We start from the raw sequence: 17,107 nt of genomic DNA on the forward strand, positions 1-17,107 counted from the left end.
GGCGGTTGCTGGCTGGAGGCTGGTGGTTGCTGAATGGTGGCTATCGAAGAGTGGTTACTGGCAAGGGATGAGATTGTGGTGTTAGTGGCGATATGAATAGTGCTAGGAGACAGAAGAAGAGAAAAGTAAGGTAGTTATTTACTATATTTAGGATAAAAAACCCAAATAAACCACGTTGAGAAGTTTATTACCTAAATCAGCCAAAACAAAAATTATTTCAGCAATCCACCAATGGCCATTTATATATAATTCAAATCAATATGATTCGAATTACAAATGCATGTAATTCGAAACAACTTCTTCGAATTACGTTTGAATGAATATGCATGTAATTCGAATCAAGTATAATCGAATTAGAGAAGGATAAATCGAATTGACTCGATTCAAATTAGTAGGCTCACGTGACTCTATGGAGTTCGAATCAAATTATTCAATGTTAGTGACACTAAGTAGTTCGAATTAAGTTGATTCGAATTACTAGTGAGTTGCCTATATAATGCTACGTTAGTTGGATATATATCAAATTTTATTTTTCACATTCTTACTTGGATAGTTGGATATATATCTTATAGTTGATACAAAAGATATTTACTGTATAATTTTATTTTTCTAAAAATATTATATATATATATATATATATATATATATATATATATATATATATATATATTGATGATTACACAATTTTAGAAATATTTAAAAAGTATTATTAAAATTAAAATTATATTTTTTATTATTTGACAATAAAATTAAAAATTAAAAATTAGGGATTAATATTGTTAGGTAGCCAGTAGTTGTGGTGGCAAATTTGTACCCTAACAAAAATATTAGGGATTAATATTGTTAGGTAGACAAAAAAAAATAGCCAGAACTTGTCTTATTTAGCATTAATTATATAAATTTGGTTATAGAATATTTCATTAACAAAATTAACTATTAGGAGTTAAATAAGAAATTCTGTAACCAAATTAACTCCTAATAGTTAATTTTGTTAATGAAATATTCTGTAACCAAATTTATATAATTAATGCTAAATAAGGCAAGTTTTGCCTGTTTTTTTTTGTCTACCTAGCAATATTAATCCTTAATATTTTTGTTAGGGTACAAATTTGCCATCACAACTACTGGCTACCTAGCAATATTAATCCCTAATTTTTAATTTTTAATTTTATTGTCAAATAATAAAAAATATAATTTTAATTTTAATAATACTTTTTAAATATTTCTAAAATTGTGTAATCATCAAAATATATATATATATATATATATATATATATATATATATATATATATATATATAATATTTTTAGAAAAATAAAATTATACCGTAAATATCTTTTGTATCAACTATAAGATATATATCCAACTATCCAAGTAAGAATGTGAAAAAAAAAAAAAAATGGATATATATCTAACTAACGTAACACTATATAGGCAACTCACTAGTAATTCGAATCAACTTAATTCGATCTACCTAGTGTCACCAACATTGAATAATTCGAATTAATATGATTCGAACTCCATAGAGTCACGTGAGCCTACTAATTCGAATCGAGTCAATTCGATTTACCTTTCTCTAATTCGATTCTACTTGATTTGAATCACATGCATATCCATTCAAACATAATTTAAAGCAAGTTGTTTCGAATTACATGCATTTATAGTTCGAATCATATTGATTCGAATTATATTTAAATGGTCATTGGTGGATTGCTGAAAAATTTTTTGTTTTGGCTGATTTGGATAATAAACTTCTCAACTTGGTTTATTTGAGTTTTTTATCCCTATATTTATTCCGTAAAATTTAAAATATTAAAACTAGTTAAATATAATATTTATTTTATTAAATATTTTGGACTTCACTAAATAAATATAGAAATTATTTTAAATATTTTAATATTTTAATATTTTAGATCTCACTAAATAAATATGGTAGTTATTTTTAAAAAATTATATTAAAATATTAAGATTCAACAAGTGATACTACAAATTGATTTTTTAATTATTAAATTTTATTATATAAATTAAACAATAATAAAAATGATAATTTTAAAAGATTTAAATTTTAAAATGACTACTATATTATTTAGTGAGATTTAAAATATTAAATTTTTAAATATATAATCAACAATAATTTGATAAATTTGTTTAAATAAAAAATTTTACTATAAAAAAATTATAATTTAAAAATATAAAATTTTAAATATAAATGACAAAATAATTTTATAATAATTTAATTATTTTTATTATTTTATTTAAAGAGAATTTTGTTTATTAAGATCTAAAAATTAATATTAAAATTAGTACTATCAAAGAATATTTTAAATTTAATATTATGAAGAAAAAATAAAAAAAATTTATATAAGAACTAATTTGATTAATTTTTTAAATTTTAAGAAAGAAAATGACTTACATATGAACTTTCAGAGACTATTTTGATTATAAATAACTTTTTTACATGTCAAGTGACATGTGGCGTGTTAGGTGTTATTGACTTGACATGTCAACCAATCATCTTGTGATACATGATATTAGCCTACCACTATAGCATGCCACGAAACAATTAACGTGATACGTCATTATCTAATTAAACATATTTGACTTATATTTTATCTTTCAAGAATTAATATGATTATATAACTAAAAAAATATTCGAGGACTAATTTGAATAATAGGTAAACTCTTTATTTATGGGAGTGGATCCTCTCTAGTGTAAAAAAAAATTGAATGGTATTAAGTGGAAGATCTCACCTTTCATTGCATTCTCTCTCTCATTTATTTTTGGTCCCACTTGTAGAATTAAAGGTGAGAGATTACACTTTATTCTCTCCAATGACAAAAAAAATGGAGAGAATCCATTTTTCTTTATTTATATATAGTGTGAACTTGCCAATATGACATTGAAAACCATTTCTTCTTTTATAGAAACTTAATTCTTTAAAATGTGTAACAAGTATAAGGATTAGTTTGGTAAATAGATTAATTAAATTCCTTTTGAAAAATATTTTAAACAATAAATGCTTATATTAAAAGTAGTTTATAAATAAGTTATTTTGTATTTGATTTTTTAGTTTTAAAAGTATTTATTTTATAAAAAAATATAATAAAAAATTTTTTATTATAAAAAAAATTATTTTTTAAAATATTTCTATAAACACTTAAACAACTTTTTAAAAAGTTATAATTTAATTTTAAAAGTTACTAGTTTTTATAAATCTACTTTTTATAACTCACAAATTCAAAGTGCTAAGTGCTTTTTGCCAGATACGGTGCTTTTTTTTCGATTTGATGATTGTTTTTTTACTTGCAATAATAGAGTGAGAAAGCTTATTTTTAAATTTATAGTTTGTTGGGGACATTCATAATTTTGATCCAAAATATATCTATTGAATTTGATTTTTTTTAAGATCTTGCTATGAATTTTATCGTGCTTCTAAAAATAAAAAATCACACTTTCGTAACTTTTGAGATGGGTTCTAAACTCTGATCTACGTTCTAAGGTGTTCTTTCATTAAATTTACCAGTTTGAGGTCTTATTCATTTCTAATTTGCAGCAAATTACTCAGAAATGAAATGATGAAAAATTTAAACTATATTTGTTATTTGTTAATAATATAAACTCAATACGAGGTATGCAGCTAGTAATATCTCCTTTTTTTAATGATGATAAACAAATATTATTTTTAAGAATTTTATGTATTCTCATAAATAATATCGGAGCTTGTCATGTAAGCATTTCTAACTAACTTTGATTAAAAAAATAGGAAGCACTAAAGTGTGGACAACCGCCAAGGAATCAAACGATAGCAAAGAAACACAGCAGAAAATCCCAAGTGCCTGAGCACTGAGGCCTAAGGTTGTGCCTTCAATTCCCTTCCTCACTCAAAACTAGAACCCTAAACCCCTAATCTCCCCTATTTTCCGTGTTTCTGAATTTCCGCGCAAATTTTTATTTTTTTTTCAAATGTCTCAGCCTTTGCCCCTCAAAAGACAAGGTGAACACCACCCTGATGATGGCGCCTCTCCTATTAAGCCTTCTCGACTCAAAATTGCACTATCTTCCGAGGATTCCGACAAAAAGGTATCATTTTTTTAGGGTCCTTAGCTTTGATCACTGAGGTTTTTTCAGTTTTAATCCCTTACTGTGCCACCTTGTTGCTTTGCTGCTTTATTTTTATGAGTTCCGTTTTCTGGGCTTGTAAAGTTCAATTATTGTAATTTTTCACATTCCTTTTTGGAGTGTGAAATGACAAAGCTTTCATTTTTGGTTTCAGAATGCGAACAAGAGGCTCAAAGATGTTGAAATCTGTGTCCCAATAGTGTATGGGACTACTGCATTCTACCTGGGTAGGAAGGCCAGCGAGTGAGTTCTATTCTATGATTGTGCCCCCCTTTTTTTTTTCCCTTCTTTTTCTCTGCAATTTTCTTTGTGTCTCTAATCCTTGGATGCTGCTAGGTCTCAATCTCATAAGTGGACTGTGTATGTACGTGGTGCTTCAAATGAAGATCTTGGAGCAGTGATAAAGCGTGTTGTGTTTCAGCTGCATCCTAGTTTTAACAATCCTACTAGAGTAGTTGAATCACCGCCTTTCGAATTATCCGAATGTGGTTGGGGTGAATTTGAAATAGCAATCACCCTCCATTTCCACAGTGATGTCTGTGATAAACAGCTGGATTTGTGAGTTTTAGTTACTTATTATGCTGTCTTCATGTTTGTTTTGAATTTGTTATGTTTAGACTTTAGACTTTAGAGTTGAGGAACCAATTTTCATTTATTTATTTTTATTAGTTATGAATGGTACTGGATTTTGTGCTTGTAGGTATCACCATTTGAAATTGTATCCAGAAGAGGAATCTGGTCCTCAGTCAACAAAGAAACCTGTTGTTGTTGAATCTTACGATGAGATTGTATTTCCTGAACCGTCTGAGGGTTTTCTGGCGCGTGTGCAGAATCATCCTGCTGTTGTTGTGCCTAGGCTTCCTGCTGGTTTGAATTTGCCTAGCCCAGGTGAGTTCTTTCAAATGTTCTTTTTCATTCCGCACTCTTTATGAAGAATCCTTTAAATGTATCGATTATTTTGGCTTATGCAGTACCAATTGAAACTGGGAATGGAAAGGAGAGAGGTGACACCAAAGATCATCCTCTAACCCAGTGGTTCTTGAACTTCTCGGAGGCTGATGAGCTCTTAAAACTCGCAGCAGCTCGCCAACAGGTTGCATCCGCTTTTGCTCTGTTCCCCTTCCTGTCAAAGTAGTAGTTAGATTTATTGATGACATTTGTTCTGCATTAATTTTGTGGGGATGCTTCCCTCTCTAACGAAGCATAATTATATGCAGTTATGGGGATTAGAATCTTGAATTAAATACAACAGATTAATTCCCTCTTTGCTCATAGTCTAGTTGTAATTTATTGTGCACTCGCACTAGTTACATTTTATCTTTGCTTGCATGTTGAAACTTGAAACATATTATATGGTAATTTTTTTAAAAAATAAGGCTTACTGGTTGAAGTATTTTTTTTAATCCTTTCCCAATGTCATATGCATTATGCTGACTGTATTATGCACTGTCCTAGGTTCAAGCTCACATTGTTAAACTGCGACGACAATTGAGTTTGGTGGAAGGGATGCCTCAGCTGTCGAAACCACCATCAACTTATGAATCATAATATGGTTTTCTCTTCTGAAATTCTTAGTGGCCTCTTCTTTAGGGTAAAGTTGGACGATTAGTGATTGATATGTATATTTTTGCATATGGTAGCAACTTCAAAGACCTTCCTTGTAGATTGTCTCTAATATTTCTATATGTAGAAACCACTAAATTGGAATCTTAGGTTTGTGGTGATGTGTACCAGACTAACGGCTATGTCCTCATATTTTATCTTGAACTTAGATTTCTATGTAAATTTCCTATTACTATGATTATTAACAAGCTTGTCCACTTAAAGTTGACTTCATTTTGGTGTAACCAATTCTCTCTAGATATTTTCAGGTAATATTATGATCAAAGTGCACAACTTTGTATTTTATTTTATTGTTTTATTCTTTTCAAATTAGAGTTAACTACTAATTTGGTATCCGAATGATTCAAACACTGACAAAAAGGATTTTGAAAGATGTTATTGACAAAAAAAACTCTTGAATGGTTTTAAAATTTGACGAACGCACCTATCACTTTGTCGGAGTCCATTTTTGATAAGCATACGGTTGAGATGGTCACCGGATTTGGAAAATTTGTCTAGCTTTGAAGGTAAATTACTCATCTAGCATTATAAATTAATTTAATCAATGTTCAATTCCGATGGCCGGATTAGTAATTTAGCTTTAGAGTCAGCTAGATCATCTAATTTTTGGGCTACCTCAGCATTATGTTCATCGAAAATAAGCTCTAGATCATCTAATTTTTGGGCTACCTCAGCATTATGCTCATCGAAAATAAGCTCTAGATCATCTAATTTTTGGACGAAATGATAGATATGTTTGTCAAATTTTAAAATTATTTAGTGACTTTTTTATCGATAACATTTTAGGATTATTTTTGTCCGCACACACTTTTAATAAGTACTAAGATATCTTAAGCATGACTTTGACATATAAAGTAGACCAAGAATAAATGTTATTGTATCTCATCTTATGCCACTAAGAATAAGAAAAAAATTTTATTTTATGTTCCCTATATGATTATGTGAGTAATTATTCTTGAGAAATTATTCATTTGTTTATCAAACACTACATAAATATAACTATGCCGATAAAAAGACTTTTAAAATATGATATAATACTAATTTAAACTTTTATTTTAGTTTTTTTATTGATTGTGTATATACAACGGCAACAATAAAGTTTTATTTTATTGGTTAGAGTTGACTATATGAATTAAACAATGTCATTGAATTTTATTATATATTATGTCTAAAGTGAGATTCTTTAATGATTGTGAGTATAATAAAAGTAATATATCATCAGTAGTTGAGAAATCTTTTAAAAAGAGTGGAAAGGATTAGAGAGAAGTGCTTTATTTATTGTGTCTATATTATAATCATGATTTCATACACTTCCAGAAACCTCTATCCCTTGCTAATGAGGCATTAAGCATTGGCAAATACAAGTCACAAAAGTAACAAAATTGAGAGAGGACACTTAATTGATTCCTCCTCCTTGTTTTTACACATATGAGAAATCAGAGAATAATAATGAATTACAAGTAATTATGACTAATCAGAAGATTAGAACACACATCATTATGAATAAGGAAATATTCATAGTAACTGAAAGCAAGCTAGTGCTTAGGCTCTTGGAGAATCAAGTTCATGGCTTCCCTTCTTTTTAGAGAAAAACCATCCTAACAAAGGCATCATTGGCTTCTTCTTACCCTTTTTGATTGAAGGGGGTCTCTCAAGAATCTTTTCATGTTCCCTATTGGGAATAACTTGAGCCAGTGCATGAGGACTAGCAAATTTCACATATCTTCTTTTCTGAAACTCTGCTGCTTCCTCATCAGCTTGAACTTGTGCCTTGATCTCCACGTTATTGTTTGTTCCATTTGAGATGAACTTAAGGTCTTCAATCTCTGGATCACAATCCTTTTGTTGAAGCCTCACCTTTGCTTCTTCTAGCTCTTTCTTGGTATGCTCGAGCTCCTTTCGCACCATCTTGATTCGTTGAGCCATGGAGTTAGCTTCTTCTCTGGCTTTCTCAAGGCTTTGCTTTGTTTCTTCTAACTCAGATGTCAATGCTCCAACTTTGGATTGTGCATTCCCAGTTTCACTCCCTTCAACTTTCATCTTAATCATGCATGCATCCACAAAATTAACAACATTAATTAACTCTACACAATACTAACTCTAAAACCTTACTATATATACATTGATATACAGAAAAACTGAAGTGGAACCTCTTTGAGCTTGTTGGCATAAATCTCTCCAACTAGTACTTTCTCTCCGAACAATGAAACTGCTTCCTTGACAGACTTGAAAGGGGCTCGAGTATCGATCTCCGCTCGTCCTATGATCACCAATTTTCCTTCAGAACTCTCCATCTGTGTATGGTTATGCAAGATAATTAACTTATAATTACAATATGTTCATATACATATAGTTGCCAAAAACTATGGTTTGAAAAATGTACTGAATCAATCAATGTCTTAAGGGTAAGGCAGTAGAAAGAGGTCCATTAAATAGAAACCATAGGGAGAGTTGGAATTCTTATAATGTGATTAATAATGGATATTGGTGCTGTAATAATTGGGCATAACTTTAAAAAAACTTGGTAGAATATAATCAAACATACATGGGTTTTATTTTCTTGTTTTCTTTACGTTCACTTCACTGGTATTTGGCTAATTGAAGTTGACAAGAGTTGTTGGAGGGTCTTGATAATTTAGTTAGTTCAATCTATTTGAAATGGAAGTATTTGAAAGCACTCTATATAGCAGCATCGATTAGGACTTGTCTCCTTTCTCAACTATACTGGATACACTATACAAGTACTGTGGTATCATTATTTATGTGTTCTTATATTATATTATATGGTGGACCACTGGACCCTATACGTGTGTATTCAAAAAATTTTATTGGTGCTTAAATAAGGTGACTAACGCCCTTTAGTTAGACCTACTTGAAAATTTTAACAAACATGATTACTTAAATGAAATATACTGAGATTTGTAATGTTGTATCCTTTCATCTATGGGGCTATGGGCTAATCTTCTAATTTTTGTGGTAATTTGTATATGGGCTAAGCTAATTAACCATATGGTAGTGCTGACAAAAAAAAAAGCGAATTTATCGGCTGCTTTGGGCTTTCTCATGGGGATTGTTTTTATAGTAGATGTTTCAATAATAATGTTTTCTGAACCCATTGGCGACAAATCTTAAATAGAATTTACTATTCTAATAAATTAGTTTTTGGCATGTTGGAATGGAAATACTTGGCACACCAAATAATAATAATAATAATAATAATAATAATAATAATAATAATAATAATAATAATGTTTTCTTATGAAATTACATTGATTTTATATTTGATTAAATATATTTTATTAAACTATTTAAGGATTCACAATGTAATCTTTATATAAAGATATTATTAGTGGCCAAAATAAAACTTTAAATAATATTCCAAATCATTCTTTAAGTATTTTTAGTAAAAAGCTTTAGCATCGAAAAAATTAATTACTAAATTAATTATTTTTAAATTATTTTTATTAAACAATACAATTCCATGTTAGTTTTATCATTAGTGTGTAACAGTATAAGTATGAGTTTTCAAATCTAAGTTGATTTAAACTAAATCGCTTATTTAATTTAATCCAAACTGAAAATATCGTATTAACTTGAATTTAATTGAATTTTATTTTTAGCAAACCGCATAGATTGAATCGGATTCAGATCAACTTTTAAAAATTGATCTAATCTAATTCAAATCGTACAATGTGTTATAATATTATTATTTTATTATTATATTTAAAATTTTGTTTATAATATGCTCAATTTGTTATAAATTTTTATATTATTCATGTATTATTATTTAGTAAACATGTTATGAATTCAGAAAGAAATTATTTATTTTTTTAATTAATTTATAATTTTATTTCTATTGTTATGTTATTGTTGTTTTGTAAAGCACTCGTCTTTTGGTCTTCTGTCAAAATTTTTTGTTTTAGTTAGTAAAACTTAAAAAGGTTTTAGAGTAATATCCTAAATCACTTGTTTCTTGATTATTTTAATGAGTGATACTATATCTACAAGTGTTTCTCTAACCAAATTTAATCAAATTGGTATAAAATCCATCAGAAAAAAACACATGCATACGTTATTTTTTTTTCGCGCTTTCTGCAACACACAAATTCTCAAAGCATAGCACAAAAAAGTTTGCACATAACACAAACATATCGATATGGCACACAAATCTTTACACGTAGCACACAAAATTTTGCTGCGAATATATTTATTAGTTGGGTTGTTTTAGATATAAAGTTCTCTACAAATTTTTATACTGTACATTAAATTTATCTATGCGCTAAAATTTTTGTACTATATACTAAAATTTATGTGTTGTGTGTATTTTATTAGTATATTATATACATTTTTACATATAGCACACAAATTTTTTCACATAGCACACAAATTTTTGTTATGAATATATTTTGTTAGTTGGGCGAGTCAATATTCTAGATATGTAATCTTTAAAAAATTTATGTGCTACACATACATCAAAATTTCTATGCTATGCACTAAGTTTTTTGTGCTGTACATAAAAAATTTTGCGTCCATTATATTTTATTATTTGGGTGCTATGTGTATTTTATTGGTTAGGAGAAAAAATGATGAGAATGACGATGATAATAATAATAATAAAATAGGATCAGGAGAAAAAAAAAGAAGAAAAGATTAAGTTAAACAACAACATAAAAAAAAAGAAGAAGATAGCAGTGACAGTAATAATGACGACAACAACAGTATCAACAACGACGATGATAATAACATTGACAAAAAATACACAAAAAAATGATAGTGACGATAATAATAATGATAACAATAACGTAAGAATAAGAAGAGGAGGAGAAGGAAGAAGAAGAAAAAGTCCCATATTAAAAAGAGATGAACGTGTAAAAATATAATTAAAATTTTAGTTCAAAATATACTTAAATGCCTAATTTTTTATATTTAAATATTAATAGAATTATAATTTTAGACATTTTAATTTTCATGATAAGTAAGTCCGTCTTTAAAAAATTTCAAAACTTATAACTTAATTCATAAAAAATCTAAAATAATAACATTAGGTTATGTAAATATCAATACTTTTAACAATTGCAAAATAACATAGAGATTAATTTGTCCATTATTTTGCGGTAACAATAATCAAGTAGCGAGTTAAAAGAGAGTATGACTCAAAGAGAGAGAGGGAGGGTGGAAAACATAGGGAGGGGTAGACGTAAGGAACATGACAAGGATCCTAGGATTTGGAATTGAGAAGAGTATCGGCGGTTGGAGCATAAGTCCTTTTCCGTTTTTGTGAGCAATCTTTCAGAGGACGTCTCGAAGAAAGAGTTATTCCAACTGTTTAACTGGACAGGGTACATCAATGATATATATCTATCCTAGAAACAAAAAAATAAAAAAATATACATGTTTGCGTTCGTATGGTACACAACGAAAGGAGGGGCATTGAATGCTATAGCAGAAATGAACCGACTGAGGCTAAGAAGCAAGGTAGTCGATATGGAGGAGGTTAAGTACAGAAGAATGCCAGGAATAGCGAACATAATCAGTAGACATACAGATGATGACAAGCGACACCTCCATACGAGACAGCTGCGTAGAGAGGTAGCACAACATGATTCTGAGTCACCTGGACATGAATTACGACGGAAGGAAGTTGACAAAGACCCACATGGGAATGGATGGACAAAGAAGGTGGAAGTAGCCAATGGCAAAAGAAAATTTGGAATGGTTGCAACGGAGTCTCGTAGGGGGCATGACTAAGGCAATTAACTTTAACTCTTTAAAGGAAAGGATTGCGAAGAACTTGCCTAACGTCATTCAGGTTCGGGAAATGGGAGCCTACAAAGCGCTTCTGACTTTTGATAGTGTTGTGCACACTGAAAAAGCATACACATTTCACATGAATAGCCTACTCCAACAGTTACATAGCGTGTAAAGGTGGGAGGAGTCGGAACATAGCGAAACTCGAAAGGTGTGGCTAGAGTGCTTTGGGATGCCATTACACGCTTGGTCAGTAAACACGTTCAAAACAATAAGAGGCCAATGGGGTGAAGTGGTTGGATGTGATAGAGAAACGAAATTGTGTAACTCGTTTACTGTAGGTCGCGTGCAGATCGATACCTGTGTGATGGATGTGATCCAAGAGTGGATACATATCACAATTGATACAGGCGGCTTTGATGTTCTGGTGAAGGAGGTTGGACATGAGGCGTGTCAGTTGCAGTGCACCGAGAAATTTAGGGGTGAAGAAACAGGTGTACAGTGGAACCCCGGTAACATAAGCACGATCTCAGGTACAGATATAAGGCAGCGGCCAGAAATGGGTTCATTGCACGAAGGAACTCAGGAAGAAGACTTGTTGATGATGGTAACACGGGGGGAGGAAGATGACGAGGGCAGATTAGTAATTTTAAACATAATTTTGAATGAATGGAATAATAGCAGTGCACATCTTCAGCGCCGGGAGTTAGTAACGTATTAAGCAATCACTGGAAAAAATCTCAAAGTACCTGATTTAGGGAGAAAGTACGTTATGAGTATTGAGGAAGGACCTGAGAGAACGGTAACATGTGAAATCATTGGGCTGGGAAGGGAGTCTATTAATGAAAAGGAAAATAGGGTCTGCTTATGCAAGACTTGGGCCAGCGACTATAACAAGTATGAGGAAGGAGGACCGGGTACGCTAGGCCCAACTGAGTCAGATATTGTGGATGGGGTTGTTGGTCCTGAGGTGGACGATTCGGGTCGGGTCCAAGGTAAGGGGGCTGGGCGCGGATATCTCAAGCGTGTGGAAGTGGGTAGAAGGGGAACACGCAGCGCTTATGCAGGGGTATCCCTCGTGGGGGATGGTGTCGCCTTCGATGGGGTTGGCCACAGAGGGGATGGCTTTGGCTCGGGTATGGGGAGCCGGTTGATCCACGATGAAGGCTTCCACCTCCAAGCCGGTAAGTGCAATGCTGTCGACGACCAGGAAAGCAACGTAGATGGAGGGGCTGGGCTCACAGCAACAGTGGTCAATGTTGAGGATTGTGGCAATGCGGAACAGCAGGAGGTGGCAGTGGGTCGACATGGGAAGCCTTGTGAATGTGTCAAGGACAGAGAAGTGACACTGACCGGTGGGTGCACGGAGGGGGGCTCGAACAGACAAGGTCAAGTGAGAACAATGCTGGCCTGCTAGAACGGGGAGCTGCTGGGGGTCAATGTAAACCGCAAAGTGGTACGAGGATGGTCCATAGGCTCACTGAGGGTGGCATTGAGGGGGATGAGCGGGGCATGAGGAAGTCGGTAATGACGCGGATGACAGTGACTCAAAAGTGGAGGAGCAAATGATAGAGAATAGAAGGGCTTGGGAGTTGGCAAAAGAGTCAGGAGCACTATTATGCAATGAAGAAGACGACATCATGGCAATCCTCCAAACGCAGAACGAAGAGATAGCTCGCAAAAGAAAAGTGGCTAAGTAGAAGGTGAAAATGGGAAGGTGCAGGTCTAAACATACAAAACAGGTGTGTAAAAAAATTTAAATGATATTTAGTTCTTGGAATGTTTGGGGGTTATGTGGTGATGGAAAGTTGAGAATGGTAAAAGACTTAAAGAATAAACATGGGTTAAATATGATAGGCTTGATTGAGACTAAAAGACAGGTTGTCACGAGATTTGATGTCACAAGAATATGGGGACAGGATGGTCCTGGCTGGGAATATGTAGGCTCTGATGGCGCATCGGGTGGACTATTAGTAATATGGGACGAATTGGTATTTAAAATGAATAACTGCTATAAGGGAGAAAGGTGGTTGTGTATTGAAGGAGTAAGTTTAAAGAGTAATTTTAATTGTGCGTTTATTTTGGTTTACAGTGCTCATCATAGATATAAGAAGGCCCGTGTCTGGGAGGAATTGAGCTATATAGCTGGGTTATGCCAGGTCCCTTGTTGTTTTATGGGTGATTTTAATGAAATACATGAGGAGGAACGCAAAGGATCTGCTGGGTTACCTAGGTCTGCGAAAGACTTCAAGAGTTGGTTACATGATATGAATTTAGTGGACTTGCCGCTCACTGACCGTAAGTTTACTTGGTTTTGAGGACGATCTTGTAGTCGCATAGATAGAGTTCTGGTTAGCTTGGAATGGCTAGAAGAGTTTTTAAAGGCGCGCCTACGAGGTGGACCAAGGGGTTTGTCGGATCATTGCCCTATAATAGTGGAGGACAGAAAGCAAAGGGGAGGCCTGAGGCCGTTTCGAAGTCTTGATTATTGGTTTACACACGATGGATTCCTCAGGCTGGTTAAGGAGGAATGGAGAGGATTGGGGGAGTTACAGTTCACAGATAAATTAAAGGCTCTGAAAGTTCCGTTGGGGAGATGGCATAAGGCTAATTTTAGTGAGATGGACAAGAAGATTATAAAGTTTGAGGAAGAAATAAAGGGAATTGATGATATGGTAAGCAATGGCGTATATGATGAAACGATGGAGGCTAGAAGAAAGGCGCTGGTTACTTGTTATGAGAGATGGCATGTGAGAAAAGAAGTACACTGGAAATAGATGTCTCGGTCTCGGCACGCGAAGGATATGGACAAAAATACAAGGTACTTCCACAATATTGCTTCAGTCAGAAGGCAGAACAATATGATTTATACACTGGTAATCAACGGCAGACTGGTCAGGAATCAAGCTAGAATAAATATTGCTATCAGAGGATTCTACAATGATTTATATCATCAGGAAGTATCTCGTGTGGTGGGTTTCAGAGATGGTCTGGTGCTTAAGATAGGTGAGGAGGATGCTGTAACTCTTGAAGTACTGCCATCAGCTGAGGAGATCAGAGAGGCTGTGTGGACTGTAAGTCATCTAAGGCACCAGGTTGTGACGAGTACAATATGAACTTCATGAAGAAATGCTGGGATGAGATTGGATTTGAATTCACAGCAACAATGATGGTTTTTTTTTTAAACAACCAGGTTACCAGTGGACTCCAACATCACTTGGGTGGCGCTAGCCCCTAAGTTTATAGGTGCGAAGGAGATCAAAGACTTACGTCCTATTAGTATGGTGGGATATGTATATAAGGTTATCTCGAATGTGCTAGTTAGGAGGATGAGATCAGTAATGCCAATGCTAGTAGGTGAGACGCAAAGTGCGTTTGTAAAAGGAAGGAAAATACATGATGGAGCACTTACCGCGTGTGAAACAGTTAACTGGCTTAAACTGAGGAAAACGGTGGCCGCAATAATCAAGCTAGACTTCCAAAAAGCATACGACAGAGTTAAGTGGAGCTTTGTGGACATAGTACTGCAAAAGATGGGGTTTTGACATAAATGGAGAGCGTGGGTTATGGAGTGTGTTGCAACTGCATCTATGTCGGTGTTAATAAACGATTCACCATCTAAGCCGTTCAAAATGGAATGAGGCATGCGACAAGGTGATCCACTCTCTCTGTTCTCATTTGTACTGGTTGTGGATGTGCTGCATCGTATGGTTGGAGAGACAGTGAGGAATGGACGGATATCACCATTGTTGGTTGGAAGAGATAGCATAGAGGAAACTATTCAGTTTGCTGATGATACCATTATATTCTGCCCACCAGAAGAGGAAACTATTAAGAATTACAAGTGACTTCTGCGATGCTTTGAGTTGATGTTAGGGCTGAGTATCAATTTTGATAAGTCCAGCTTGATTCCAATTAATTGTGATAAACAGTGGGTCCGGAGTATGTGTAACTTGTTGGGTTGTAAGGGGGCACGCTTCCAGTTAAGTACCTTGGGATATCCTTGGGAGCAAATCCGAGATTGGTGAAGACTTGAAAGTCTATAATCGAAAAAGTGGAGGAGAAACTCAGTATGTGGAAAGCTAGGGTGCTAAATAAAGCGGGAAAGCTGGTACTTATCAAATCAGTGTTGAATAGTTTGCCAGTGTATTATTTGAGCTTGTTCAAGATGTCAAAAGCTGTTGCTAAGAAATTAATCTCCTTGCAGCGAAGATTCCTCTGGAGTAAGGAAGATGGTAGGAATGGTATGACATTAGTAAGGTGGGAAGTAGTGCAGGCTCCAAAAATATTAGGCGGGTTGGGAGTTGATGATGCGATGATTAGGAACACAGCCCTGTTATTTAAGTGGTGGTGGCGGTTTCCAAAAGAAGAGTGCCCATTGTGGAAGAAGGTAGTATGTTCTTGCAATAATCTAAGTCCCAATGAGCTATTGTCAACTTAAGTGTTGCCTACTAGAGGGGCCCCTGGAAGGATATATGCCAGTTACAAACCCCAAATCAGCATATAAGGAATAAGATGATTACAGGCTTGTCCATGGAAGTTGGTGATGGGTGTAGGACTCGGTTTTAGGAGGATGTATGGATACAGGGCGGCTCTATGAAGGATTGATTTCCGAGACTTTTTTCTGTTTCAAATCAGTATGGATCTGTTATAGGGGATTTCGGGTTTTGGGATGAGTTAGAGTGGATTTGGAACTTCCAATGGAGACGGGAGCTTTTTCAATGGGAATTGGAACTTCTGAGTCAGCTACATGAGACTTTGAGACCTATGAGATTAGTAAATAGCAGAGAGGATAGAGTGGTGTGGAAATATGATAGGCGAGGGATTTTTTCAACTAACTCTTTTGTGCAGGTGTTGTAGGAGAAATGATTCCAGAGGAAGTAACCAGTTACAGTTTCACTCGGTCTGTTTGGAAAGGTTTAGTTCCACCAAGAGTGGAGTTGTTTGTCTGGTTTGTCTTGATAGGCAGGGTGAATACAAAGGAAAGATTGAGCCGGTTTGGAATTATCGGTTAGAGAGATATTATATGTGTCCTTTGTAATAAAGAGGTGGAATAGGTGCACTACTTGTTTCTAGACTGTGCGTTTGCTTGGCAGGTATGGAAGGCTTGGATTTCAGGTTTTGGCCGACAATGGCCATATCCGGGTACAGTGAATTAGCACTTTCTAAGTTTGACAGAAGAACCGAGGAACAAGGAAGATCGTGAATAACGTTTGAGATGCTTCTATGCGATCATTTGAAATATTTGGCTGGAAAGGAACATGAGGATTTTCCAGAACACAAGCAAAGATGTTGAAGAGATCATCAACTTGACTTCGACCAGTGTGTACGGATAGAAAGAAGTGAATCACTTTTGTTGTTGATGGCCATGTCAGAGATGACATGGGAATGTACTCGTGTTATTTAGGTTCTTCTTATTTTTAGTTTACTTGTATCTGTTTGTTCCACTTTATTGTGTTGAGCTTTTTACTTAAAAAAAGAAAGAAAGTCAAGTAGCGAGTTAACACTCCACAGACTCGCACGCGGATGAATACTTATACTTAGAGATATTTGCTCACTGCGGTAAGTTTAAATTAATTTTGAGTTAAAAATTTATTTGATCTTAATATTAATTTT

At 33.8% G+C, this 17,107-nt stretch overlaps 2 protein-coding genes across 2 annotated transcripts; one reads left to right on the forward strand and one right to left on the reverse strand.

Moving 5' to 3' along the window:
• The first annotated feature begins 3,759 nt into the window (after positions 1-3,759).
• LOC130982180 (transcription initiation factor TFIID subunit 14b-like) lies at positions 3,760-5,956 on the forward strand. Its single transcript, XM_057906064.1, has 6 exons — positions 3,760-4,081; positions 4,275-4,363; positions 4,457-4,678; positions 4,821-5,008; positions 5,092-5,213; positions 5,576-5,956. The coding sequence occupies exons 1-6, from the start codon at positions 3,965-3,967 to the stop codon at positions 5,666-5,668; spliced, it is 831 nt and encodes a 276-aa protein (XP_057762047.1). The 5' UTR covers positions 3,760-3,964; the 3' UTR covers positions 5,669-5,956.
• Positions 5,957-7,015: 1,059 nt separating this feature from the next.
• LOC130983002 (WEB family protein At2g17940) lies at positions 7,016-8,125 on the reverse strand. Its single transcript, XM_057907163.1, has 2 exons — positions 7,894-8,125; positions 7,016-7,783 (listed from the first exon to the last, which is right to left on the reverse strand). Exons 1-2 carry the CDS (start codon positions 8,035-8,037, stop codon positions 7,286-7,288), a joined length of 642 nt encoding a protein of 213 aa, XP_057763146.1. The 5' UTR covers positions 8,038-8,125; the 3' UTR covers positions 7,016-7,285.
• Positions 8,126-17,107: the final 8,982 nt, after the last annotated feature.

Source organism: Arachis stenosperma, chromosome 5 (genome assembly GCF_014773155.1).
Source record: "Arachis stenosperma cultivar V10309 chromosome 5, arast.V10309.gnm1.PFL2, whole genome shotgun sequence".
Taxonomy (NCBI): domain Eukaryota; kingdom Viridiplantae; phylum Streptophyta; class Magnoliopsida; order Fabales; family Fabaceae; genus Arachis; species Arachis stenosperma.